The sequence below is a fragment of the Clupea harengus genome, chromosome 20 (genome assembly GCF_900700415.2).
Source record: "Clupea harengus chromosome 20, Ch_v2.0.2, whole genome shotgun sequence".
Lineage (NCBI taxonomy): Eukaryota > Metazoa > Chordata > Actinopteri > Clupeiformes > Clupeidae > Clupea > Clupea harengus.
The window spans coordinates 12666954-12693148 of NC_045171.1; the positions used below are offsets into that span (position 1 = coordinate 12666954).

Consider the following 26195-nt stretch of genomic DNA (forward strand, 5'->3'; position numbering starts at 1 on the left):
CACTCACTCACTCCGTGGGAGAGCTCCGATAAAGACGTGCCTTTAGTCTTGGAGTGGCGCTGTCACACACTCGCATACTGATATACAAACACATACTAGAAACACTCACACACACGCACACAGCTCTGTGCGCACACTCACAGAGACACACGCGCACACACACAGAGGAGCAAACAGTCTCTCTCTCTCAACCTCTCTCTCTCTCTCACCCTCCCTTACTCACTCACCCACTCCCTCTCTCCCTCCCATCCACACACACACACACACACACACCACTCTAGTATATCAGCTAGCACCTAACGGAGAGGCAGAGGGGAGAGCAGAAATGAATGTGAAGATCCTGACGCTGGTGATCGTGTTGGTGGTATCTCTGCTGTGCTTTGCCAGTGCTGGTAAGTCTAGGCTGTGCAGGCACTCGCTTGTGGCTTGCCTACGTTTGTTCTCTCTCTTTTTTTCTTGCCTCCCCATGTTTAGCCCTGAGCTTGGGCAAGGCAGCTGTAGTTGATCAGTTACCACCGGCATGGTGGTTAGCCCTTCTCTGCGCATATATGTGTGTCTCTGTGTGTGCATGCGTGCGTGTGAGATAGTGCGTCTCTCTGTGTGTGTCTAAAAGGGAAGAATATCAGCACCTGACTGTGTTCAGTACTGCACTGCAGTGGTTCTCATGTTATTGTTGATGGTCTTTGGTGGAGTTTTTCTCCCCTGTCAGTGTAATTATTGTGCCTAAAGGTTGGTTTTGTAAGATCAACTCGAGCATGGCAGTACTGTATAAGTCAGACTTTGATATGAACAAACCTGGGATATTTTGTCTGGCAATGTCTGTGTATTTGAGATATTTAACAGTCTTAAGTGTAATTGAGGATAAAAGGACTGAAATCACTGGTGCTGGCAGAGCCATGAAGGCATGGTGTTGTTGTACATGTAGGAAGGTGCTTAGAATATCAGCTTGTTGTGTAATTCATTTTTACTGGGCCAAACATTTGCCTTGCCTGTCTTGAACAGGGTGTGCTATTTAGAATATTTGCCCATGTGTGACTGGTGATTAGTCATTTGGATGCTTTGTCGCTGTCCATTCTCATCAATTAGTGCAGTGCAGATCTGATGCTGTGGTTGTGGAGTCGGAGTCAAATGTAAATTGAGAGCCCATGCGTGCGTTTACAAGAGCATGAATGAGAGACACAATGTGCATTCTGTGGTAGGTCATGCAAGTCTTCAGAGATGCAGTCAGCTGACCTGTGTCCAGTCTGCAGATGTGATGGAGGTGACAGGCTGGTGTAAAAAAAACAACAGGGCAGCCTGTGCAAACGCTTGGATCCCTGCAAAGACTGACACCAATACGCAAACAACTGCTGGGAAGCATGTGTGCTATGTGGAGGAGAATGAGGGTGTGTGTGTGTGTATGACTGTGTGCGAAGAGTAGGGTGCTGGCTGCTCAGTGCTATCAAAAACACATACATGCATACACACACACCGACTCGGTGATGCACGGAGCTCTCGCTGGTACCCACGATTCATGAGTGCATTTATTACGGGTGAGACGTGTGCGTGCTATTTTTGGTCGCCTTCCCACGCGCAAATGGGAAGCAATTACCCTGCATTACGGTCAGTGTCGTTTTTTACTCCGCCCGATCGACATTGGCTCAGGCTCCCTCCACGCTTGATGTCTGCTGTGCTACGACGGTGCAGCCTTGCCCTGAGTCCACACAGCAGGCAGGCAGGCAGGAGTAGGAGGAGGAGGAGGAAGAAGCCGAACGGGAGATAACGCTCGATTCTGTGCGACGGCGCGTCTCAGGTCATGCCGTCGTGCTGGCTGGCCGCCTGGCTGGCTGGCTGGCTCACTGACTGACTGCGTGTGTTCCTTGTGCGGCTCGCAAGGAGCTCCATTGAGAGCGCATTAAGCATTAAGAGGTTGGGTGAGCCCAGGAGCTATGCTGCGCTGCGCTGTGTTGCGCTGCGCTGCGCTGCGCTGTGCTGCGCTTTCTGTCTGTCACGGGAAGGTGTTGGAAGCCTCTCGCTTGTGTAGGCAGCGGGTGTGATGCCTTTCATCTTAAGACAATTGCTTTTCCAGTTCGCTGGGAGTTTGTGGAGGGGAATTTGCAGCCTTGGATTTCAACACTGTGTGTCTGTGTGTAAATGTGTGTATGACTGCTTGTGCGAGCACTCTGCTTTTTCTCTGGTGGAGAGAGGGAGAGGGTGGGGACATGTGTGCGAACTCATGGTGCAACAGGCGACAGCAGCTTCATTTAATGCGCCCTGGAGCAGGCATTTAGTGTCAGGCAGCAGCGGGCTCACGGCCTGGTGAGCTTCCTCTCCTCTTCCCGCACCCAATTGCCTTGATTGTCTCCCTTTAAGAGACGCTTCAGGAAAGCAATGGAAAGCAGAACAGCCCTCTGCTTCTCAATTCTGTTTGGATATATATCTCCCCCTGCCCTGTTGTAACTCTCTAGTCTGGTATGTAAACACGCCTTATTATGGCAACAGTTCGGCCCTTAGCTTTGACAAACCTAGAGGAGATATCAGAGTTCCCTCTTTCTCACCCACGGAAAACCCGGGGAAAGAAAACACATACAGCAGGCAAACAACACACACACACACACTCACAAATGCACACACACACAAACACGCACACACTCAAATCCCCCTGAGAGGGGTAATTTTAGAATCCTGGTTGACTCCACAACCCCAGCAGGATTGCACAGGTGATGCTTATCACGGCCAGGGAGAAAAAGAAAGAAAGAAAGAAAGAAAAGAAGAGAGAGAGAGATCCCTGGCATTATCGGCGAAGAAATCGGCTATGTGCAGAAGGGCGATTTCACGCAAGCTGTCAGCGATGCTATTATTCGGTATTAAACTTTGATGTATTGTTGAGGCTGGAGCGTGCGCTGGCACGGCCCCTCGCCATACGATCAGGGTCAGCGCCAGCCATAGAGAGGCCAGCAAAAATAAATACAGGTCTCATTAAGAAATCCGCGAGCACACAATGTTTCTTTTCAGCCTAAAAAAATGAAAGAAAAGAAACTGCCTGAGACGAGAGAGTGAGGGCCAGGATATTTTGTTAAACAACATCAATGGAGCAGTGCTTAACGGAGCTCAGGAAGCATTAAATCATAATTCCAGCTCTTTTTCACCCGCTTGCGCTAATGTAAAGAAGGTGTTTGTGTGCCCACGGCCGTGATTATAGGGGCCATGCAGAGAGAGAAGAAGGAAAAAAATAAGCAAACTTTTCCAGATGTCCAGCAATAACATAATAACACCAGCAAAGAGGTAGGAGGCTTGGGGCGGGGGGGGGGGGGGGGGGGTAGCAGTAGTGAAGTTTTGTTTCAGCCAGGCCTATTGAGTTGGAAGAGCAGGGCCTGACTTGGCAGGCGCTAGCCGAAGTCTTTGCACAAACACGCGCGCGGCATACAGAGATAGACGCTCGAGGTCGGAGTTCATCTCTTTTTCATGAGTAACCTGGATATCCTTTATGGGCACTTGGAGCCTTGAGTGAGTGGTTGTTGTTGCGAGTGAGTGGAGCGTGTCTGCGGCTGATCCACTTGCGAGACGGCTGCCTGAGACATTAAATCAGAGCATCGTTACTTTAAAATGAGAGTTTCTGAACATACCCTATTTTCTTTTAATATGCAAGTCTGCCGTAGTGTGCTTCCTAACACCGTAAATGGAGCCAGCAGATGTAAAATGGATATCTAGGAAGAAATACATTATGGTTCTACTATTTACTAGCAAGGTTGGTTGTACAGTGCATTTACAGTGGAGGCACGCAGCATCAGTCTACAGAAAAACAAAAAACACACCCAGGGTGTCAACCTTGGAAAAAAGGAGAACATATGATTCATTAGCACCCCCTACTCGCTCTAGCCACTTGTTGCACCCAGTAATGCTGAGGGGGGGGGGTGGTTGATCACTAAATATCTGTCTGAGCCTGTGTTGGTTCCTTGGATTTATTCTCGATCATTGCGCTCTGGCTGTCGTAAATACACAGCTTGATTGCTTTAGTGTGTGGCATACAGGGGGAGAGAGTGGAGGGGGCAGAATCATAACTCATTTGGTAGGGATATCAGGCTAGCCCTTCAGCTCAGGCCCCCGTGGGGACCCGGTCTGGTGAATGCTTTGGCATGTGCGACTGTGAGGCCAGCCTGGGTCATTGTAATGCAATTCGGATCGCTTTGAATAAATCAGCTCACCTAGACCTCTGTGATTTAAGCAGATGCTGAGGTTTAAGATATGTAAAGGGGGGCAGAGGGTAAAAGAGAGAGGGGGAAAGAAACAGAGAGAGAAAGGCAAAGCTAAAAAGGATGGGTCTTGCAGGCTTTCAGTAGTGCGCAAGGAGCACCGCCACTGAAATATTAAAAAAGCCTCTGGAACTTCACAGCTGGTGGTCTCGCTGGCTCGCCCAAATTTGCAGGTGGATCACAGAGGACCATATGAAAGAGCACTGTGCCATAATAATCACGTAAAAAACAGAGCAGGTTTTAAAAGGGCCGGTACTGTCTGCACTGACTCAGTACCACCAGCCTGCATCTGGATTTATCAGCCCCCCCCTCCTGCTTCCTTTCTTTCTTTCTTCTTTCTCTCTTCTCTACTTTCTCTCTCTCTCTTTCCTTTGCTGTCACTACCAGTTGGAAGCACACCCTGGGAGCCTCCACATTAGATGTCTCTCTCTTTCCCTCTCTCTCTCTCTTTCCCTCTCTCTCTCTCTTTTCTCTGTCTGTCTGCTGAAAATCAAAACTTATTCCTCAGCCGCAGAAATCTCCATGAACGCTCGGACAGCTTAATTAAAGCCAGATATGCCGAAACGGCTGGCCGTTTCCACCAAGGGCCTGATATTAATGAGATTTATGGCTCCCTTTTCAAACATTAAGTGTTACATTTATAGTGGTTGCCAATCTGATGTGATCAGAGTGGACATTTTTATTAAGAGCAAAAGCTCAACTGCTGAATAAATATTTCAAGCCATGGAAATGAGTGTTCTCTAATTACTTTCACGGTCAATTTGCAAAAACATGGGGTGGGAAAATATTACTTTTGTACAGGAGCACAGTCACTGATATCCAAGCCCCCTCGCTCCCCTTGCAGACCCTGTCAGAAAACATCCTTTCATTTTATCAGCTTTCATTTTGTGTTATACCACACAACTCAACTTTCACCTCTTAAAATGAGACATTTAAAAATAGTTGCTTTAATATTATATGGTGAGATATATGGCATGCCAGATAGGCACAATGAGCGAGCCAAAAGTCATTGATCATGTTTTATACAGTTTCCTGTTCAACTAGTCTAGAAAAGGCTAGAGTGAGCATCACTGATTAAAGCCAATTATGAATATCTTAGGTGCTCTCGAAAGCTTTGAACTGTTTGAGAACACTAACTAGTTTGCCCTACAATCACCCATAATTCCTTGCCTCAGGTGACAGGATATGTTAAAGCTATATGCATTTTCTTTGTGGAGTCTCTTATCAGAATGTGCTTTCCAACAGGAAAGAATATGAAATGTGTGAGATAAAATAGCTATCCTCTGGGGAAGGATCATAATACAATACATTAAACACTGAAACAATTTATGGCACAGCACAAGGAAAAAGACTTGCATTGCCTCATTCTATGAATCATCAATCATGATCTCACTCATTTGTCCCCTGCTCAGTGACATTTTCTTTACCGTGTGAAAGCTACTTGCATGCTTTCTCTGCAGGGAAAACACAAAATGTTTGAAAGAGATAAACACGTCATTCTCAAGGGAAATGACATATATGTTAGCGGAACAATTTATGGCAGAACACAAACAGAAACTTGCATTCTATTCTGCTATGAGTCATCAATCATTTTCTCAATCATCTGGCTACCTCACGTTGATGTTTGCTTTCCAATATGGAAAGCACTTGGATTAGCTATTTCAACTGCATTTTGGAACTCTTCTTCCTTCGCTACACAAGCCAATAATGAACTTTTCATCCATGCTTACAATCTGAACACCAAGCTCAGCAAACTTTTTTCTGGGTTTTCAGGGTAAACGGCACTAAGGAAACAGTGTGTACTTAGATCTTGGTGCGGAAATGTGCTCTTGCTACAGTGAAGAAATAATTAATGGTATTCATAAACATATATCTACATTAGACAAACAGTTTACTCAAGGGCCTAGTGAACGTCACATCCATCTCCCAGAGGCTATAAACATAGACAAGTTAACCCACATATAATCACCATCATTCACCTCTTAAACATTCCCTTTTTTCCACTGTACTTTGCCGGTGGTTTGCGGACTAAACCGTTCCCATACTTTAACGGGGTAAAGTTGCTTGCACTAAGAACTTTGAACTTCTCATTAAATGCTATTCTCCATCCATTCCCACTGATCCACTCAGGCAGCCCTTAAGCCCCCTAATAAACTGGGACAGCAGGAATTAGATGAGCAACAGCACTGGTAACTACCTCTCCGTTTATTGCCTGAATACCAGCCTGGCAAAGGTTGCAACCCACAATTCCATGTGAATTAAAAAATGTCACGCTGCTCTGGCGAGCTCCTAACATTGAAGTCGGCAGTGAAAATATATAAGGGGCAAAAAATTCACTCGCTAAGAAAAGAAAAAACAGTCAAGCTGCTGCAATGTTGACAGTTTTCTCCCTCCCCCCAAAGGTCACTGCGTGAAGGTGGCACTGAGCCTGAGGCACAGGGTATATTGAATGTGCATGTGTGTGTGTGTGTGTATGTGTGTGTGTGTGTGTGTGTGTGTGTGTGTTGTGTGTTTTGGGGGAGGGGATGTAGACTTCAGCTAAATCAAAGTCATTGGGTTCACACACATACATACTTGAGGAAGAGACTTAGAGAAAGAGAGAGAAGAGAGGGCACCCAGGTACATGGTGGAAGCATTATGACACAATCATAGGAGGGGGAAGCACTTGCTAACGTCTAATGAAGGTGTCCATGGAAACGTCCCATCCGAGAGTCTGTCCACCACGCCTGCAGTGCTGTCTCTGGAGATTAGGCAATGAGGAGATGGAAGCTCGCGCCTCTCAGTCCCCACCCATTTACCAGCCTACTGCGTCTGAGCCCAGGGTTGCTGAGTGGAATATCTTAGTCTCAAATTCTCCCAACGCCTGCATGCCTTCCGTCCCGTCCAAATCCTCTTTGAGACAGCCTGCCGCCTCAAGAGCCCATTCAGGAGAAATCTGACTTAAGATGCTTTGGCTGATTTGGTCGAGCTGATTTCCTCAGACTTAGAGGGGGCCAACCTACAGTAACCTTTAGCCACAGATTCACCCTAGTCACTCTGGAAGGAGCTGTAGAGTGTGTGTGTGTGTGTGTGTGTGTGAGAGAGTGTGTGTGTGTAGGTGAGTGTATTTACAAGTATGTGTGTGTGTGTGTGTGTGTGTGTGTAAAAGCACACCGCTCTCTGGAACACCTCATGGCTTCATTAGTACAGGCAGCAGTGGCAGGCCTTTGAACGTGGAGCGCTCTGATCATACTAAACCAGGCGCTTTCACACCTCATCATTAAACGCGCAAGCTAATTTGGGTCATGTGTAGTTTGTGCGCAGGGTGGCAAGGCATCAGCATGCAGCCAAAAAAAAAGGAAAAGGCGCGTGAGGGGGGGGGGGGGAAGTGAAACATCAAACAGCACTGACAGCAGTGTCAGGGAGAGTGTTTATTTCACCTGCCTTGTTTGTTTTTCTAAAGTGCTCTGCTGAAGTGAAGCAAACTTTGAAAGCATTAGTTTTCATGACGCTCTGTGACTTGGAGATGGAGTCTGACTGAGCAAGTGGATATGACAACAGAACTTTCTTAGTCAGCGTGGTTTTCTAAGCGGAACCACACAACACAAAGCTGGCCTTCTTTGCCCCTGGGAGACACAATGCTGCATATCAAACATGTCCCTGGCAGGGCCGACGCACTCACACACAATCTGGGGTGGGCATCACAACAAACGGCCAGGCGGGGGTTAACCTGCAGAACACCCAGCAACAGCGGCAGGGCTAATTGTGTATGCAGGCCCCGTGCGCTGAAAATTTGTAAATGGGAGAAACCTGATCCATTCCAACTGACAATGTCATTCTTTCTGCTCTGGACTGAGCGCCTTTCATGCCCGCTGCCATGGAAACGTGGACTGAAAAAAGTCGACTGGAGATTGGTACCAGTTTCTGCCAAGGCCCCCCAACCCCGAGTTACTGGTAGGCATACGATAAGCAGCCGACCGACTGCTCTATACTTCAAATAGCTGGAACATTCTCCAGCATGTAGGGAGGGATGCTGGTGATTTTGTGCACATGCTAAGGAGGAAGTACCCTTTTTCCTCAATGCCTAACAGGAGGTGTGTGTGTGTGCGCGTGTGCATGTGTGCATGTGATGGTGTGTATGGTAACATCACAAAACAAATCCATCCCAGCAGAGTAAGCTCATTCTGTGGCTGAGCTGAGAGTTGTGGTTTTGTGCTGCTGGCTTGTTCTGTGCTGCTGGCTTGTTGTGTCACGATTAACACGTCTGCCTGTGGTCAGTATGCTTTCCAGCCTGGCCTGATTAACTAAGAAAGCGGCTTAAAATATGCCATGTGTCGTGTGCGTGTGTGTGTAAGTGATTGAGACTCAGAGCTTTGCAGATTTCCAGATCCTACCATTCATGGTGCTTCTCTGATCTTAATGAATGAGGTCCCCGAGAGAAAGATAGTTACACAGAGGAGGGGTGGACTGCATTTGTGATGTCACATTCACCACCATGGCAACACACCCATGGGATTGACAGCAACATACTCGAAAACACTGACAACAACAGACCTGGAAACTTCCTAGAGTCTCTTAGAAGACCAGAAGTCACATCACTTGATGTGACTGAAATGTCGTCCAAATGACATCTCTATGACCTATACATATTCACAGCATACCACACCCATCCACATCTGAGAATGCTTAAAAACACAATATCCTAATAACAAGCTGACACAGACTTAAACACATTATAATACATATAACACCATTTTTAGATTAGATTAGATTCAACTTTATTGTCATTGCACAGAGTACAAGTACTGAGGCAACGAAATGCAGTTAGCATCTAACCAGAAGTGCAAAATCAGAAGAGTGCAGAGTATGTGCAAAGTGGTAATATGAAAATAGATAAATAGAATATATACAGTATGGTATAAGACATAAGTAATATGAACAGTAAGCAGCAATAGTGGTGGTTAGTGCAGATGTGATATAGATATATGATATAGATATACAGTATGTAAAGTGCAGGTGAAGTACAGGTGAAAGTGGCAGTAGAAGTTATAAATGAGGTAGGAGACATAAGATATAAGTACGGTGAATATGGATATGGACAACAATTTTAAATAAATAGATATAAACAAATGAACAGTTTTAGTGCAAATGTTCAGTGGCTGGGGGAGGTGTGTGGCAGTCAGGCCAGGGTAGAGGGGGGAGTACAGTCACTGTAGGAAGGAATGTGAGGGGGTAGCCAGGGGGGGTCACCGTGATGCAGAGTTCAGCAGGGTGACAGCCGCAGGGAAGAAGCTGTTCCTGAGCCTGCTGGTCCGGGAACGGAGGACCCTGTAGCGCCTCCCTGAGGGGAGGAGGGCAAACAGTCTGTGGTTGGGATGGGAGCTGTCCTTCTCGATGCTGCGCGCTTTCCGCAGACATCTTTTGCGCTGGACAGCCTCGATGGAGGGGAGTGGGGAACCAGTGATGCGTTGGGCAGTTTTCACTACCCTCTGGAGAGTTTTGCGGTCTGCCACAGAGCAGCTGCCATACCAGACTGAGATGCAGTTGGTGAGGATGCTCTCAATGGTGCAGCGGTAGAAGTTCACCAGAATCTGAGGAGACAGATTTGCCTTCTTCAATCTCCTCAGGAAGAAGAGACGCTGGTGAGCCTTCCTGATTAGGGTTGAGGTGTTGAGGGTCCAAAAGAGGTCCTCGGAGATGTGGACACCCAGGAATTTAAAGCTGGCAACACGCTCCACCTCCGTCCCGTTGATACAGATCGGGGTGTGTGCGCCACCTTTGGTCCTCCTGAAGTCCACAATTAGCTCCTTGGTTTTCATGGTGTTGAGAGCCAGGTTGTTGTTAGCACACCACACTGCCAGGTGCTGGACCTCTTCTCTGTAGGCCGACTCATCGTTGTTGTTGATGAGGCCAATCACCGTTGTGTCGTCTGCAAACTTTACAATGGTATTAGAACCATGTACAGCTGTGCAGTCGTAGGTGAAAAGGGAGTAGAGGAGAGGGCTCAGCACGCAGCCCTGTGGGACACCAGTGTTCAGGATGAGGGTTGAGGAGGTGTTGTTGTCTAACCTGACAGACTGAGGTCTGTTGGTTAGGAAGTCCAGAATCCAGTTACTAATCCAGTTACCATCTCCACTCTACTCCAGTGGAGTGTCTGTGGGTGTTTCCTGTGCATGTGTAGACAGGGGGACACTGGTAAGATGATCTGGCCCTAGCATGCTGCAGTTACAGTGCCCAGGTACCGTAGCAAAGCAGGAAGCAGAAAGACTGCGGAAAAAATAGGACAAGGGGGTTGCCGTTCTATTTGAGCAGCTATTTAAGCCAATGGCTAATTTTAGCAGTACGAATATTTGATGGATTGAGGAGATCAGACGGGAGTCCCATCTCATTTGCCACCCTTCAGCAAAAGAGCAGGGTGCTTTGCTGTGTAAAAATCACAACATGTGTGGGAAAATGGACAGATAGAGCTCATTATCTCTTGCCACCACCCCTGACCTCAAGGCATTTGCCGTAGCCACAGACAATGTTGGTCCGATGCCCACACTCAGAGTGATGGCGGGGCTGGAAAGGCCATAGACTGACTAAGAGCTCTCTGGGAGGCAGGAAGGAAGCAGGTAACCCCGTGGCATGCCACAGCCCCTTTGCCTATCCCCATGGCGATGATCAGAACCAGTCTCTGGCTAGTGCTTACATCAGTTCTCATAACTGTCTGTTCACTTGCAGCAGGCTTTCAGTGACTATGATAGTCTAGAAAGAGAAAAAGGGATGTCGCTCTGAGGAGAATGAGGGAGAGGTAGATCAATATCTGATAGAGCAAGGGAGAAGAGAGTAGGGGGGGTGGGGGGGGCAATCATTTTTTTGAGTCCTCCGCAAAGTGTGAAAATCGATCAATAAAATTGTACACTGTTTCATAAGCAGCCTAACCAAGCAGAGAGATAGACTATTCCCGTGTACAAACAACAGCGAAATCCAATTAAATAGAATATTGATTCCCAGTTACATCCAAAGTGATTGAAGCGTGCCTGCAGGGGCTACATCAAAGTGACGGCGGCGTTACACTTGAAGAAGCAACGTGGATATGGCGTCTCAGTCGCAAACAAGCCATGTTTCTCACCTGTTTCTGGTTTACACTGGAAGGCTATAAGTAGATCTAATCTCTCACTTCCTGGAGGGCCAAAGAGGGTCCAGAGGTCGGGCACTACAGATTAAGCCCATCTGGGCCTCCCGTCTTTACATGCAGACAGGACTAACCTTTGCTTCCGTGAATGATTCTATTCCCTTTTCCTCCCCGGTCTGTCTGCGGAAGTCGGACCCGCGCCTCTGTGTCTTCCAAATGACACTGCCAGGCCTTTATGCATCCAGGCCACTCACAGGCGTTTAATATCCTAGACGTCAAAGCCGCCAGCGGCTTCATAAATCTGGCGGTCCGGCATGTCCCTCTCTCTGACAGACGGACACTCAGAGATGTACAACTAACCCTGAGTGAACGACAGCAGGAACGATTTATGAGGACAGCACTGTCAGGAGTTGTACGACACAGCGGCCGGCTGGCAGAAAGAGGAATGGAGGGAGAGAGGGAGTGAGGGAGGGAAGAAAAGAGGCAGGCTGGTGAGAAAAAGCATCATAATGGATTGTACCTGAGGAGCTTGGCGAAACGGGGAGGGGGGAGTCGGGGGGGGGGGGGGGGGGGGGGGGTGAGATAGCAGGAGCGAAGCCATTTATCAGGAGACTGGGCTGAGGCGTGGTGGAGGTGCCAAGAGCTATCTCTCTCCCCACCCTCCTTCTCTTCTCTCCTCACCCGTTGTTTTATGCTGTTTTCAACACCATCTGAAAACAAGACCTGGGAAAGCAGGAGCGAGACACCGCGTTACACCAGCGTACCCACCACCCGAAATTCCCACTTTATTAAACTTTAATGACAGAATTACCCAAGCAGAGCAGCAAGCAGTGGCAACCTGACTGAGATAAGCCTAGTGCTCTTCCCTGGGGGTAGATGTGGTTATAAGAGTGTTCATATCGTGAGAACCATCTTCCCCATCGTCTTTGGTATTACCTTCACATTGGGCTGTTGTTAAAACGAATCCCTCCACTTGGGGGGAAAAGGCCAGCAAGACGTGGTATCGCTGGCATCAGTTATGGCATAATAACAGAGCAGAAGGTTCTGAATTTGAGGGATTTGGGGACTTAGGAGACAAACAGAGCGGATGATTGCATTAGGATGAGCGGTGTTAAGTGTTATTGTGCCGTTTATTGTTTCTATCTGGTTTCTCTGCGATGCAGAGCCGTGTGAGTCAGGCAGCATCTGAGTTATATAATGCGCTGTGCTGGAGCCCTCCACTGCCAGGAGCGCAGAAGCAGTCAATGGTGATGACAAAGTCGGGAAAACTCGAATCTCTTCTCTACAACCCCCCCCCATACACACACTCACTCACACCCACACAGCCTCCTCTACTTCTAGCCGCTCAACATGCATGACCAAGTTTTCCAATGGCGGTGGGAGTTGATTCATAAACAGCATAAATGTCTGCCTCATCACTGTCACCGCTTTCATCACGGCTCTCCCCATCCAGCGTCCATGTGCTCAGTGGAGGGAATGGGGATGGTAAAAGGAGGAAAAGGTGTGTGTGTCGAGGGTGGGGGGGAAGGCTTCACTCCTCAGCCGAGCTTTGAGCAGTTCCTGACAGCTCGCTCTGGCAGGAAACATCTAAATTGTCTCATTACAGAGCTGGAGGTTGTGACAGCCGCAGTTAGCTGTGGGTGGGGGGATGGAGGAGAGTGATGGTGATGGGTTGAGTTCTGCTCGGCTCAGCCTGTCTAAGGTATAATTACAGGTTTGCCTGTTGACTCGCAGATGCAAGATCTCCCTATCCTGCATATCCCCTCTCTCCATCCACAAACACTCACACACACACACACACACACACACACACACACACACACACACACACACACACACACACACACACACACACACACACACACACACACACACACACACACACCAAAGGTCCCTGCTCACCCTGACAAGCAACGTGCATTGCCGCTCCGTCACGTGACTGCACGTGTGTGTGTGTGTGTGTGTGTGTGTGTGTGTGTCTGTGTCATGTAAGAGGGGCTGTTCAGCTGACTGATGGTTTGGTTTCGTTGGCACTCTTCGCCTGGTTGGAGCAGGACCAACAGCCTGGTTTCTCTTGCTGCAGTGAAAGGAGTGCTGGGGAAACAGCTAGGGGAGGGTGGAGGGATGAAGGTGGTGTTGATGGGAAAGGAGGGGGGGTGTTACATGCCCCCCCCCCCCCCCAGTGCAGGAGGAGGTGGGTCTCCTGTCAGTCCTCTCTACCCGCTCACACATGGGGATTTTTTACATGCTAAACCCCTCCAGATTAGAAAGAAATGAGTTGAATGCAGACAGAATGTGTAAACTTCCTCCATTCATTCCGTATCTGGTACAATAACAAGGGGATAATGCAGGGATTAGGGTGCCTGGGGGAAAAGATGGTTTTAAGGCCCCCCCCCTCCCCTTCTTCTATGAAATGCTGAAATATGCAACAGAGTCTTTTCTCTGTGGTGAATAAATCAATCCTGTGTTTTCTGGCTAGCATGTAATATGCTTCCAAAAAGACGATTAGTGAGGAAAAAGGAGAGCTTGAGAAGGCAGGAATTTGTGAGGTATAGATTGAAATAAGCAGTCTGTTGCCGCAAGGTCCGGATCTTCCATCTTATACATGTCTTAATCTCCCCATAATGCTGCAAATGTGATTAAAAGCAGTTGACAAGGTGTGATTCCAGAATATTCTGTGTGCAGGCAGTAGAGTTCCCACAGTGATTGCCATTCGACATTCACCGAGCCTCGGCTTATTTGCATTCTCTCCAGGAAGATGCCAGAATGAATTTTCTTCATTATCAGGAGATGGGTCAGAATATCTGAAGCTGTTCGTCTTCCAGCCGTCTGGCAGTTTGTTAGCGTGCTAATTAGCCTACTGTGTCTGCCATCCAGATTCACTGAAATACCACATAATTGGATTTCATTGATTTTGGCAGCCTAAATGGTATTTTTTCTTACAGTGAGATGTAGGTCTGAGAGCTAACATCACTTGCCGTTATATAAGCACATGATGTATGTTTTGTCAAACTATAGTATCCTAAATCTTAAAGCGTTAAAGCTTTTTTAAGTTCCATGGCCTGGGGAAATACTCTTCGGAGGGAATATGTTGCTCCCTGGGGATATCTTAAGAGAGGAATGTCTTGACCCACCGTGAGTGATGTCACTCAGTCTCTTGACAGGAAAAGCATAATGGGGTTTTCTGTTTACGTTTAAGCTAAGGTATTTACACTCCTCTCGCTGAGAGATGCCTTCTTTAACACTTGGAGAGACACTCTGGGAGAGGGCACGAGGTTTGTGAGTTCGGAGTCGTGACAGATATAGAGGGAGAGGTCGGGGGGGGGGTGTAAGAGGACTTCACTCAGCACATCTGCACAGAATCATTGCACAAAGGACTTCTACAAAATGGTGGCAGCTTGAGGAACATTATCAATACATGGAGGAATAGTGAGTGGGGTGGGGGTAGGGAGTCATGAAGGTAGACCAGGCAAAGTAGGAAGCAGGTGGTGTGTGTGTGTGTGTGTGTGTGTGTGTGTGTGTGTGTGTGTGTGTGTGTGTCTCATGAGCTACCTGCTTCAGAGCTCCAGAGAAGAAGATCGATGATTGCAGAATGACTGAGCCAGTTTTTATGGGTTTGTCATCTGGTTCGGTTCATTCAGACTGCAGAGTAGAATTTTTCACTGTAAGACACTTTAATCTTTGAAATGCACAGTCTGCACGTGAAAGGTCTAGAAGAAAAAAAAGGTCTAGAAGGAAAACAGTTAGAAGGATTGCATGCATGAAATGATACATTTAACACCCCAATAACGGAGAGGGCATGCATGGTGCTCCTTAATAGTCAGATCTCACATGAGGATTGCTTTAACTTTACCAGAAGGTTGAAAGGTTACTGGGATGCTGATACAGATCAAACTCAAAGAAGATGAGAAGCTTAAAGAAGCTTCCCACACTTATTGAGAGATGACTAGAAACATCTGGACACACTGGGACTGACTGACTGACACACACACACTAAGTCACACACACACGTACAGTCATACAAATATATACTTTAGACATGCTGTGCATTATTTTGCTAAATCAAACAAAGTGATGCAATGGGAAGTTCAAAGTTTAGTGTGTGTGTATGTATGTGTGTCTGAGTGTGTGTGTGTGTGTGTGTGTGTGTGTGTGTGTGTGTGTCGGAGTGTGCGTGACAGCTGTGGTTTTCAGGCAGGGTGACTCTAGATGTGAGGCATGCTGCTCTAACTTCCCCACTGTGCTAAGCACACATATGCCCCCCACCCCACCCCACCCCCCTCCAGCACCATTCTAACCTGCTGAGGCAGTTAGTGAAGGCCACACATGCACACACTATACCGGCTGCACAGACCTCTCAGTGTTCTGTGACTCCTGTTTGCCTCCGGCCCGCAGACATCTCTTGGAGACACAAATAAGAGAGAGAATCAAATTAAGAGTGGTGTCAGTGTTCCGATTCCTGGGGTGAACATCACACTAGGAGTGAAATGGAATTAGGGGCTTAGAAGATCTGGGATGAAATTGAAGCTCTCTCTCTCTCTCTCTCTCTCTCTCTCTCTCTCTCTTTCTTTCTTTCTTGTGTTGTTGTTCCAAGAGTTTATTCCCTTATGCGTCTGATTTGGTAGAGTAGGAGAAAAGGAAACCGTGTCTCCTATATGTAAGATTCCACATAAATAAAGAGCTGTGCTAGAGCTTGGTTAGATTGTGATGTATTTATCGAAAGTCTAAGCTTCAAAGAACAGCTTATATACAGACATATGTGTATGGGAAAGTTTATGCAACTAGAAGGCAAGCTGATATGTGGTGAATTACTTTGTTGTGTTTTTTTCCAAACAGTGGTGTAAACATGCATGTATAAACCCACTTATGTAAACAAGTACATTTGTTTTAAATATCATTCTGTGATGGTTCTAAAAGCCCCTCTGTTTGTGTTTGTGTGTTTCTTTGCTCACAGGTCCAATGGCCTCCACAGAGCACAGTAAGGGTCTGGAGGAGGCGGACACAGCACGGAATCCTGTTCAGCAGAACCCCGGCAGAGGTGGGAGGAGCCAAAGACCTAATGGCTGGAGGAGGAGACGCCCCAGACCCCGCCTCTCCCACAAGGGGCCAATGCCGTTCTAGAGCAAGGTGAGCACAACAACCAGCAGAAATGCAATCTGTCTAAGGGAGTGAGAGAAAAATATTAGAATTTGTGCTTTGAAATATGACCAAAGGCCTCTGTGTAATATGAAGAAAGCGTAAATGACCGCTTAGTCCCACCTATTTCCCACCCACCTCACCACGCCACCACTCCCGGAGATTATTGTTGGCACAGAAAATCAACTTGTCTTTATGAGATTACAGGACTTTGCCCCGTAGAGCCCAAAATCTCCATTCACCGCCAGCAGCTCTTTGTGATGGAGAAACATGATATGTAGCCGTCAAAGATCGAGGCTCCAAAGTACACAGAAACAATAACTGCCTGTTTTAGCCTCTCTCTCGTATAAATGTTTGCTTTATTCCGTTTAAAGCCAATTAAAACCATTTACTAAAGACAATACTCGCTGGAGTCGACTTTCGCAGCCGTGTGGCTTTTAGTTTATTTTTTGCGTAAAAAGCATATTTGACTTGTCATGTGGGAAAATAAGGCTTTGTGTGAAGTCCCTTTCATCTTCATAGCCGGCAAGAATATTGCATTTTCACCTTGCGTCTGCAAAGTCTCCGGTGGAAAAAAAATTGCCGGTTAGAAAGCCAGTCTATATCGTCTCTCCAAAAGGTGCTATTTCAGTGGAAGAAATATATACAAACGCTTCTCACAACCAGAAGCATGTCCAGCTTGCAAACAGATATCCATTACATGCACTGGCTTGCATTCACCGCACAGCACGTCAGACTGCAGGCCTCTGGTACCAGATAGCCCACTGGAGAGTTAGCCACCCACCCACCCACCCACCCAGGCAGGAGCCGGTCCAAATGGAGCTCTTTGGACTTTTGACCAAGGTTGGGACCCATTCACAGCTTTCTCACAAACCCCAAGGCGAGACAAGACAGCCCTGAGGGGCACAATGCCCCCACAGGAGGTGCCAATCATGCCAAGCCAGCCCAAAGAGTCCCGCAGTAAATTAACCACACAACAGAGACAAGCCTGGCCCCGAGGACAAGCAGTCCCTTTAATGACGTGCTTAATGGCTTTTAAAAGTCTGGGGTCTGACTGCCATAAAAAAGTGAGATATTCGCACCCTTTCATCTCCAAAAGGATTTTAACAATCTCTGGTGAATTATGTTTTTGATTTTGATCTTTTGAGATGTTTTTATTTTTGTTGTTGTTGGATGTCATTGTGTGACGACTTTTATATCCACTTGGGAATAAGTCCTTGATTCTCACGCCTGTCGGCTGGTGGAGGAAAACAGGGTGACGTCACCGCAGAGGTGCACACAAAGGGCAAGGGCAAGGGGAAGGCACGGTCACAACACAAAACTTCAAAACCCTCAATGGCCAACCCGGTCAACAAAAAGAGAGAGCGAGAGAAAGAGAGAGAGAGAGAGAGAAAGTTGAGGGAGGTATTCTCTGGATGCGTCGAGCAGTCAATGCTTGTTTTCAGACCACAGAAAGGCCGGTGGGCACAAAAGGGACGAGCCGCAGGAAGTTGTGTAGCTCTATTAAAGGGAAACGGCTCAGTGACTCACAATGCAGGCCTCTCAGTCGGTGGAGAGCACTTCAAGCGAGACGGGGGCCGAGATGCTGCCTTTAATCCAGTGCCCATCCTCAGTCCCCCTCGAGCCTCGCCTGGGTTCAGAGTTGACCGCATTCAGAACTTTTCACCCGTATCGCCTCTACACACTAAGCTAAGGCATACCAGTGCACTTGACCTGACCGGTATGTTAATTAAGTCAAGAGTTTGCACTAGATTGGTGTGAGTGCTTTGACATATGACAGAAACTAGAAATGAAGCGTCGTCCTGTCATATGTATTGCCTTTCAGCTGTAATTTGTGGCTAATTTAACTCATACTCATTTGGCCGTTTCCATTTCCGTTTCAATGAAGTGATGAAATATCTTTTCTTGAAGAGGGAAATATGAAACGTCAGTGGTAATAAAGCGAGTCTCTCAGGAGCTGAAAATCTAAATCTCCACTCATGTAGATTTCCTACCGGGCCAAAGCAGTTTACCCCAGATATTCCCCAATGGACAAACTCTTCAAACTCAAAACAAACTTGTCTGAACTCCAGCAGAACGAGTCTGGCTAGTGTACTATGAGTAAACCCTCCAGCGCACTGGTGCTCCAGCCTCACACTTCATCAAGAAAGCCCCAGTGGAGAGAGCTGGCTGACGGGCAGAATTAACTCTTTACATGGCCTGACAACCACCACAGAACTGGGCCACACCAAGAGTGTGTCAACATAAAAGGCCCTCATTTGCAGTTCTTTTTTCTTTCTCTCGCTCTTTCTTCGAACGTCAGATCCATGCCCCCGTTGCCATGTTCCCCCCAGATGGGAAACAAGCCTTTGGAAACAGCTGGAGTGGAGTGTTGTTCCACTCAAGAGGGAAGATCCAAGCAGGATCAATCGAGGGCTGGGTTGGGTTTAGGGGGAACTAATCAAAAAAAGACCACATTTGAAAAAGATTACTTTTGTGCTGAACTATGGATATGTCATACAACAGAAACTCTACCTCTAATTAGTACTGCATGTGAATGGAACACACTACCCTTGAACTAAATTAAAACAAGTCCCATTTCCACACCTCCACCCACCCACACCGAACACACACACACACACACACACACACACACACACGTTCCCCTACACATGCTCAGAGACACTGTCATTGTCAATTACTCCATTGTGCTCCGCAGTATATAAGACAGGACTCTTGAGGGTAGACATTTAGCAGACATCACGAGAGCTGAGAAGAATTACAATCAAATTTAAACTCGTTCCCTCCCAACACTCACCTGCCAAAGTGCATTAGAGAATGCTGGGGAAAGTGAACATTCTCCAGAAATGCCCTCCAGCTTTGAGACACATCACGAGATTGTAGGACAAACTTTGCCTCAGATGGACACCTAGCCAAGACTTAGTCCCGCAGTGCAGTTACTCTATTTTTATATGTTCCTGAAGAAGTCAATGGGGACAAGGTACCTTCATCCATATATCAGCAAAGAGGGAACCTTAAGAACCGAGTATTAGTTCACCTTTGCTGTATCAGGTAGCTGTGTTTCTAGAGGGCTCGGATAAGATTTGTGTTTACAGAAGGGCAAATCTGCATTCAGTGAAACTAACAACAGTAAAAATAAACAATACCTGCAGACTATGAACAAAGGCAAACAACACAAGCAGCAAGCAAGCAGATATCCATCAGTGCCCCAGCATTACACAAGCACAGAAATATGCCCAGGTGGTTTGAGAGACAAGAGATGGCTCTTATCAATCAGAGTCCTCTGTTGTCATGTCACAAAGCCTCCTAAGAACCCAAGACTACACAAAATCTCTCGGAGTAAATGACTAAGAAATGATGAAAACAACAAAAGGCACTAAGATTGCGAGGAACGCGTCCAATGCCCCGAGCTTGTTTTCCGAACAGAACATGCAGTCTCCCCGCTCCACAAGGGGATAATTGTTCCCTAGATCTGCGTCAGGCAGGAATTTATTGTGCTGTGCATTGAACACACAGGTTTAATGGCTGTTTGAGTGATTTCCTCCCCTTTTTTTTAGGTCAAGTCTTCCATCATGGTCTCAGGAGTAGCGTCTGAACTTACTTAGAGGAATAGACTGTGCTGTGTTACTTAGAGAGAGAAAAAAAATATGCTGTATCCTCATGGTGCCTCTCTCTTTGGGCTTCTTGCAGGCACTGCTTCGAGCGCCCTCCCCCAGGTTCTGATTTAATGCTCTTCCTTTGCCTTGGGGGGCCTTGCTACGAGGGGTCTACGCTAGTCCCAAACTGAAGAGTGATGTCCATAGCACCTGCTGGTTCTTCAAGCAACTCTTCTTCTGTCCACATAAAACCAGGACGAGCCACTCACCCTCAAGCTCTACCAAGACCTCGGGGGCCAGGATCAAGGGGGTGTGGGGGGTGGGGGGGGTGTTGAGCCCGAGCTACCAGATAACTCTATCTGTCCTCTCCCACTTTCCATCTCTCTCTGTCTTTCTATCCCCCCTCTCTCTCTCTCTCTCTCTCTCTCTCTTTCTCCCCCCTCTGTGTTTTTCTCTCATTTGCTTTCTAGAGCCCTCCTGTCATTGATGTCTCCCCGCTGTGTTGCACACAGTTTGCATGACGTGTCCCCCCCCCCCCCCCCCCCCAGGGCAGCCAGGTCCAAAACAGTCTTAGAAACGAAAGCCGTCAGTTTCATCCTTAAGGTGTGGTTAGTCTCATCCTCTCTGACTGATTCAAGGTGACCACATTCCTTTATTCCACTTCTATGAGGTTATATCTGGCTTAAGAACAGGGGGGGTTGTTTGATGAGAGCGAACCAGGGCAGAGAACCAAATGTAATGGCATTATCCAATGTTGTCGATGTAATCCTGTTTTTTGAAAATTATTTCCGAGATCCCATAGAAGCCAGGTCAATAGCATGTACAGATCTTTTTTTTTTTTCATCTGTCTGTTGCAATATATTTATCACTATATGAGTTTTTTTTATTTAAGTACCATTGCTGGTTGAATTAGTTACCACTGTTAATTATTCTTGTTTTTATTTTATTTTTTATTTTTATCTCATTTTACTCCTATATTCAAATATCAAGTAAACCGTGTAAACTGAGGGTTAAAGAGTTTCCAATTTTACCTTTGTTCCAAAAAATATAGTGCATATACTACAGACGACACTCGAACATTCTGCTTCACATCATCTCACTTAACTACACATAGAGGATTCCTCTTCTATCCAAAACCGATTACATGTTTATGAGCTCACTGTTAAAAACCCTCTGGACTCCAGAGTGGCTTCCTCCAGGGTGTCCAGCTGTCCCATCTTCGCGTGGGACAGCGGCTGGGGACAGTGTCCTTATGTCCCCGAGTCCTTGCCTCCTAAGCCCATGCGCTGCGTTCCGTGGCCCTCTTTTGCTCGACTGTTAACTGGCCGGGGCGGTCCACTCCAGACCCTGGGGGTGAGCCGCTCCACCTTCAGAAGAAGTGCCAAATAACGATCTACTCCACAATGCTGCCAGGAGAGACAGAAAACGAACACATTACCTCTTATTTCAAGTCTCAAAACACTGACTCGCTCAAACAGACAGTTCTCATCCAAACGGCTTTTTATTGTCATGGTTTTTTTATGTTTATTTGTTTGTTCAACTCAAGTCCAAGATCTAGACAACATATTTAAAAAGACTGGAAAGGCGTCTGAGAGAAATTAGAGCAAAAAAACCAAAACCACAGTATGCTTTTAAAGGAGCCATTTTGCTTTAGCCCAGTTACACCACGTAAAGCCTACCACCAGTGCTCTATACCCGCAGCTGGGTTGCCCTGGCCCCCCAACCACTAAGACAGAATCACTATGCCTTTACATCATACTGGAATTTCTTCTGTTGCTTTCGTTTAATTTAGTTTCTTTGTCTTTCTTTAATTTCCTCAGGGTGCTGTGATACAAGCCTATACCAGAATCGTCTATGCTTTGTGCATTTATTTAAGAATCTCTTTCTCACACACACACACACACAAGTACACATACACTTAAACACACATGCACACACACAAATGTATCTAAATGTATGTATGCATTATATAAAACTATATCTCCCTGCCTATATATTTACACACACCACTACCGTCATATCAGTCCCACTTTGAAGGTGTTCATGTTATCCCCCCCTTGCAGGGAGCTGTTGCCTTGTAGCTTGAGCCTCCTTAAGCACAGGTGGCCACAGCTTTGATCACTCTGCTCATTAAAACCCCGGGATAATCTGTCTCAGATGGGCCCCTGTCAAAGTCAGGAGTGTCTGAGGCCAGTGTGGCAGACTGGCTCAGTTCGTGACCACACCCGACCCCCCACCCCTGATTTTACGTAATAAGCCCCCACACGTGGAAAACCCCCCCAGCAGACGATCCTAGGGCGGCCCTGTTCACAACTGCGTACTGGTAGCAGGGTCAGTGCAGTTTGCTCTTTTCCATGGCAATCACTCAATCCTTTTAAGCGTCTGATGCTTACTACAGTCCGATGCCAAGACCTGTCATGAGGCTTACACAAGACTGTTACTCCCTAACACCCCGTCTATGATTCACGTGCTTAGTCTGAGTCTGACCACAGAGTTGGCAGAGCTCCGCTCTTCTCTTCTTTTTTTTTGACACTATATGATCAAAAACAGATTTTGCTGACATTTCTTTTTTCAACCCTCAGTAGGACTGAAACTGACTGAGAGCTGTGTATTGCCTTGCACACCGAGTGCAAGACGCTCTTTAACGATCAGGCAAGGTTATGCCGCCGAGCTACGCTCACCTTGATTAAAAATTTATTCAAATCTGAGGGCACTGTGAATCCCAATCATGTCAGTCTCAGCATAGCTCCCCCCCAGAATAACCCAGTTGTCCCATCTGGAGGAGTTCTTTTTTATTATTTCAGTCAAAAGCAGGGGTGTTAAAACACAACAAGAATAAAAGAAAAAAAGAAAACAAGAATCACCATTTCCTCTTTCCTGTCCACCGTGGTGCGGAGTGATGCCTATATTCCACACCATCGTCTCATGAATGTATCTGTCACCGTCTGCACCAGCTGCGCAGCCCTTCCAGGGAGAAAAAGTCAAATAAACCGCCGTCTCCGAGCGCCCCTGTTTACCAGAGCCATGAGTCTACAAACCTAACCCCACCCCCCCTGCCCTGACTCCGCTCTCTCTCTCCCCATTACCCGTCACCATAGCTACACCCTGGTGATGCTGGCTTTCTATCACACGGATTCTGAAAAGATCCACAGACGAATGATCAGTCACATCTATCAAAAAAGATAGAAATCCAAAGCCTCCCTCTGTCTCGGCTCCCCTTCCCGTCAATCACCTGGCTTTGGTCCTCTCTGTACGGGCATGCAAGGCTGCACTTTTTTGCAATTCCATTATGCTGCTGGAAAAATAAATCCCGAAAAACAAGTCTCCTTGGCATGTAATGTTTTTCCAGTGTATTGTGACAATTATTCCTTTTTGACTGATTCTTGTGTAGCTGGTTGTCCAAAGCTTACTTTGAACTTGGAAATACAGTGTGGGAAAGCTGTATTAGTTTTTTTTTTTTACAATAATTATTTATTTTCCTTTTCTTTTGTTGTGGTCGTAACAGTATAGAAATTAGTCTGCTACACGAAAAAAAAATTAATGTCATAGATTCGTCTCAGACCTCTCTGACTATTCCCCAACAGTAAGATTGCATCAGGTTGAACGGGGCTTGGTTACACAAAACAGGACAAAGGCGTCCACCCAGACTAACACTGAAGTGGCAAACCAATACTTTTCACTCAGAGAGTAAAACCATTTCCTCTTAGGATGGTCTTTGTTCTTGAGCTCCGCGTCCGTTCATTTCACAAGGCTTGAGAGGCCTTTGGGCACTTGTATTCCGCATGTTTCAGGCATACATTTCAGCTTTTTTACCCTTTCTCACACACACAGAAGATGTGCATTTGGCTTGGAAAATGTGATAGGTCAGGATATAGGAGATGTTGAGAAGACTGTAGAGGCAAGTGACTAGGAAGCTAAAGTAAACCTGGGGTATGCTGGCTAAGCTCTACACAGAATCACAGATACACCGTGCCCGTTTGGGGCCACCATCACCAACCATCATCCCGATTCTCTACACTGCTCGCTCATTTGAAATACCACAAGGGTAATATACCACAAGTAGAGGACATGGGTGAACAAAAAACCATAAAGAAAATGGAGGCTGGCATGCAACAGTTGCTTTGCTGCTGATGGGCTTGTCACCTAGCGTATCTGCGGTGATGACTGAGGGATCGGGTGGCTGAAATCCAATCCCGCTCCCCGTTCACACGTAGGCAGCAGGCCGAGCAGCCAACAGGATAACTCGATTAGATCTCCCGCTAGAGTAGCGCTGGCAGTGACGGGTCATTACAAACTCAAAACGAGCTTCATACTTCAGACGACAAGGCTCTCTTCTTACGTAGGCCACCATCTTACAATAGCCAGTGTGTAGCACCCACCCGCCACACAGACAAAAAAATAAAACAGACGCCATGCCATGGCGCAGGCTAAAACCTCAGTGTTTTAGAAAATAGTGCTTTTGGTGTCACCTTGGCCCTGGTGTTATTTAAAAAAAAAAAAAACTATATGCACTGGCATCATAGAACATTGACACTCTATTCTGTTCCTGTTCTGTTCTTGGGTCTTAGCAGAGCTCCACTGGGACTCACTCGGGCAATGCAGCAGTTTTCATCAGTATTAGTAGGTGACAAGCACAGTACCGTACAGACAGTGTATAAGTCCTCATCTTTTATCAAGTTAAAGGTGTGTGTGTGTGTGCTCATGTTACTCGCCAGGCCAAATGTACAGTACAGTCTGTCTCTGTTTTTGATGTTGAACTGGGCAAAAATAAATGACATAAATTAATGACATTTAAAAAAAACAAGTGTATCAGAAATGGTTGAAATACTGTGTACATATTTGAACTTTTGGTTTCTAATTTATAAAAGATAAGCTTTAGCTCTTGGAGTACTTATTTTATTTTCCTTTTCATGCGTAGCTTTGTGTTTTTATTTTCTATTTCTGTAAAGTGTGTAAATATATCTTTATGATAATAAGTAATATTAAAAAATCTTATTTTAAGAATCCAGAGTGTGTTTGTCCTTTCTGTAGACATTGACTAGCCTTTGAATTTCCTCTCTGAGATGTGGAAATGGTGAGACTGAGAACAAGTAATCTACCCAGTCACTTGCAGACTCTCTACCTTCAGGAACACTCAGTCCCCGAAATGCAGTGCAGCGTTCTCTTTTGTGGTATGAAAGGTCAGTCAATGCTACCCTCTGGTTGTCACAAAAATGAAATTAAGCCCCAAACCCTGTTTTAAGAAGGAGGTGTGAAAGAATTTCCACACCTCAGCATTTGAAGGGTGAAGTCAAGTATCTGGGACCGCTCCATACGAAATATCAAAGCGGGACCAAGGCCGTCACTCGTCAACCCACCAGTGGCAGATGCCTGTGCTGCTCACACTGCATATTTCATAATAATATGGCATAACTGCTGAGCACAGAGATCACATCTTTGCCACTGTGATATTAGCATATTTCCCACCATGCAATTTACTGGAATGCAGACCCCCCGATTCTAAAAATATTGCCGACACGGTTGGGGAACGATCCCTGAAGGCGTCTAGCAGAGACAATTATTATCGAGTTAATGACGAGACCACATCTCTCCTCATGTGCTCAAAGCGAACTGTGAAACAGATTGCCCAGAATCCACGGTAATGAAAACAGGAGATTTACGTATGCAGAAGGCGGTTAATCACCCCCTCTTGTTGTCCAATATGTTTATTGGAGAATCTAATTGAAATGTATTTTAATTATGATTCCAGTTACAGTGTGGTTGATCATAGGGAAACAGGACAAAATGTGAGGCTGGGGTCATATTTTTTTTATTCATCTATTCAATTTCAAGCATCCTCTATTTTACATACTGCATGAGTCTGGCATGTTGTAATGCCTTCTAATATCTAATAATGCAACCCATGCTTCATCCATCTTATGATGCGTTATACGTTCACCGGTTCCATTAAAATTGAATTAATAGAAAGTGTTCTAAAATAAACGGCCTTAAATACATTCCAGGAATGAATCGCACTATGAATCCCAGAAATCAGCCTGTTAGTGCCACCAGAGTTTCCATTCTCACTACGTTGAAGACCTCAGCCTCTGTCCCCACAAGCACTCATGAAGAGAGAGAGAAACGCTCCTTAAGAGG

At 46.4% G+C, this 26195-nt stretch overlaps 1 protein-coding gene across 1 annotated transcript; it reads left to right on the plus strand.

The window, feature by feature from the left end:
- The first annotated feature begins 203 nt into the window (after positions 1 to 203).
- On the plus strand, positions 204 to 25064 carry apln (apelin). The gene is made up of 3 exons (XM_012819416.3): positions 204 to 392; positions 16283 to 16455; positions 20155 to 25064. The coding sequence occupies exons 1-2, from the start codon at positions 326 to 328 to the stop codon at positions 16447 to 16449; spliced, it is 234 nt and encodes a 77-aa protein (XP_012674870.1). The 5' UTR covers positions 204 to 325; the 3' UTR covers positions 16450 to 16455; positions 20155 to 25064.
- Positions 25065 to 26195: the final 1131 nt, after the last annotated feature.

What these genes read in the sequence shown, in the direction of transcription:
- apln (XM_012819416.3), top strand. Translation starts at nt 326, where the DNA reads ATGAATGTGAAGATCCTGACGCTGGTGATCGTGTTGGTGGTATCTCTG. An exon ending in GCTGTGCTTTGCCAGTGCTG is followed by an intron (nt 393 to 16,282) that starts GTAAGTCTAGGC and finishes CTTTGCTCACAG; the next exon opens with GTCCAATGGCCTCCACAGAG.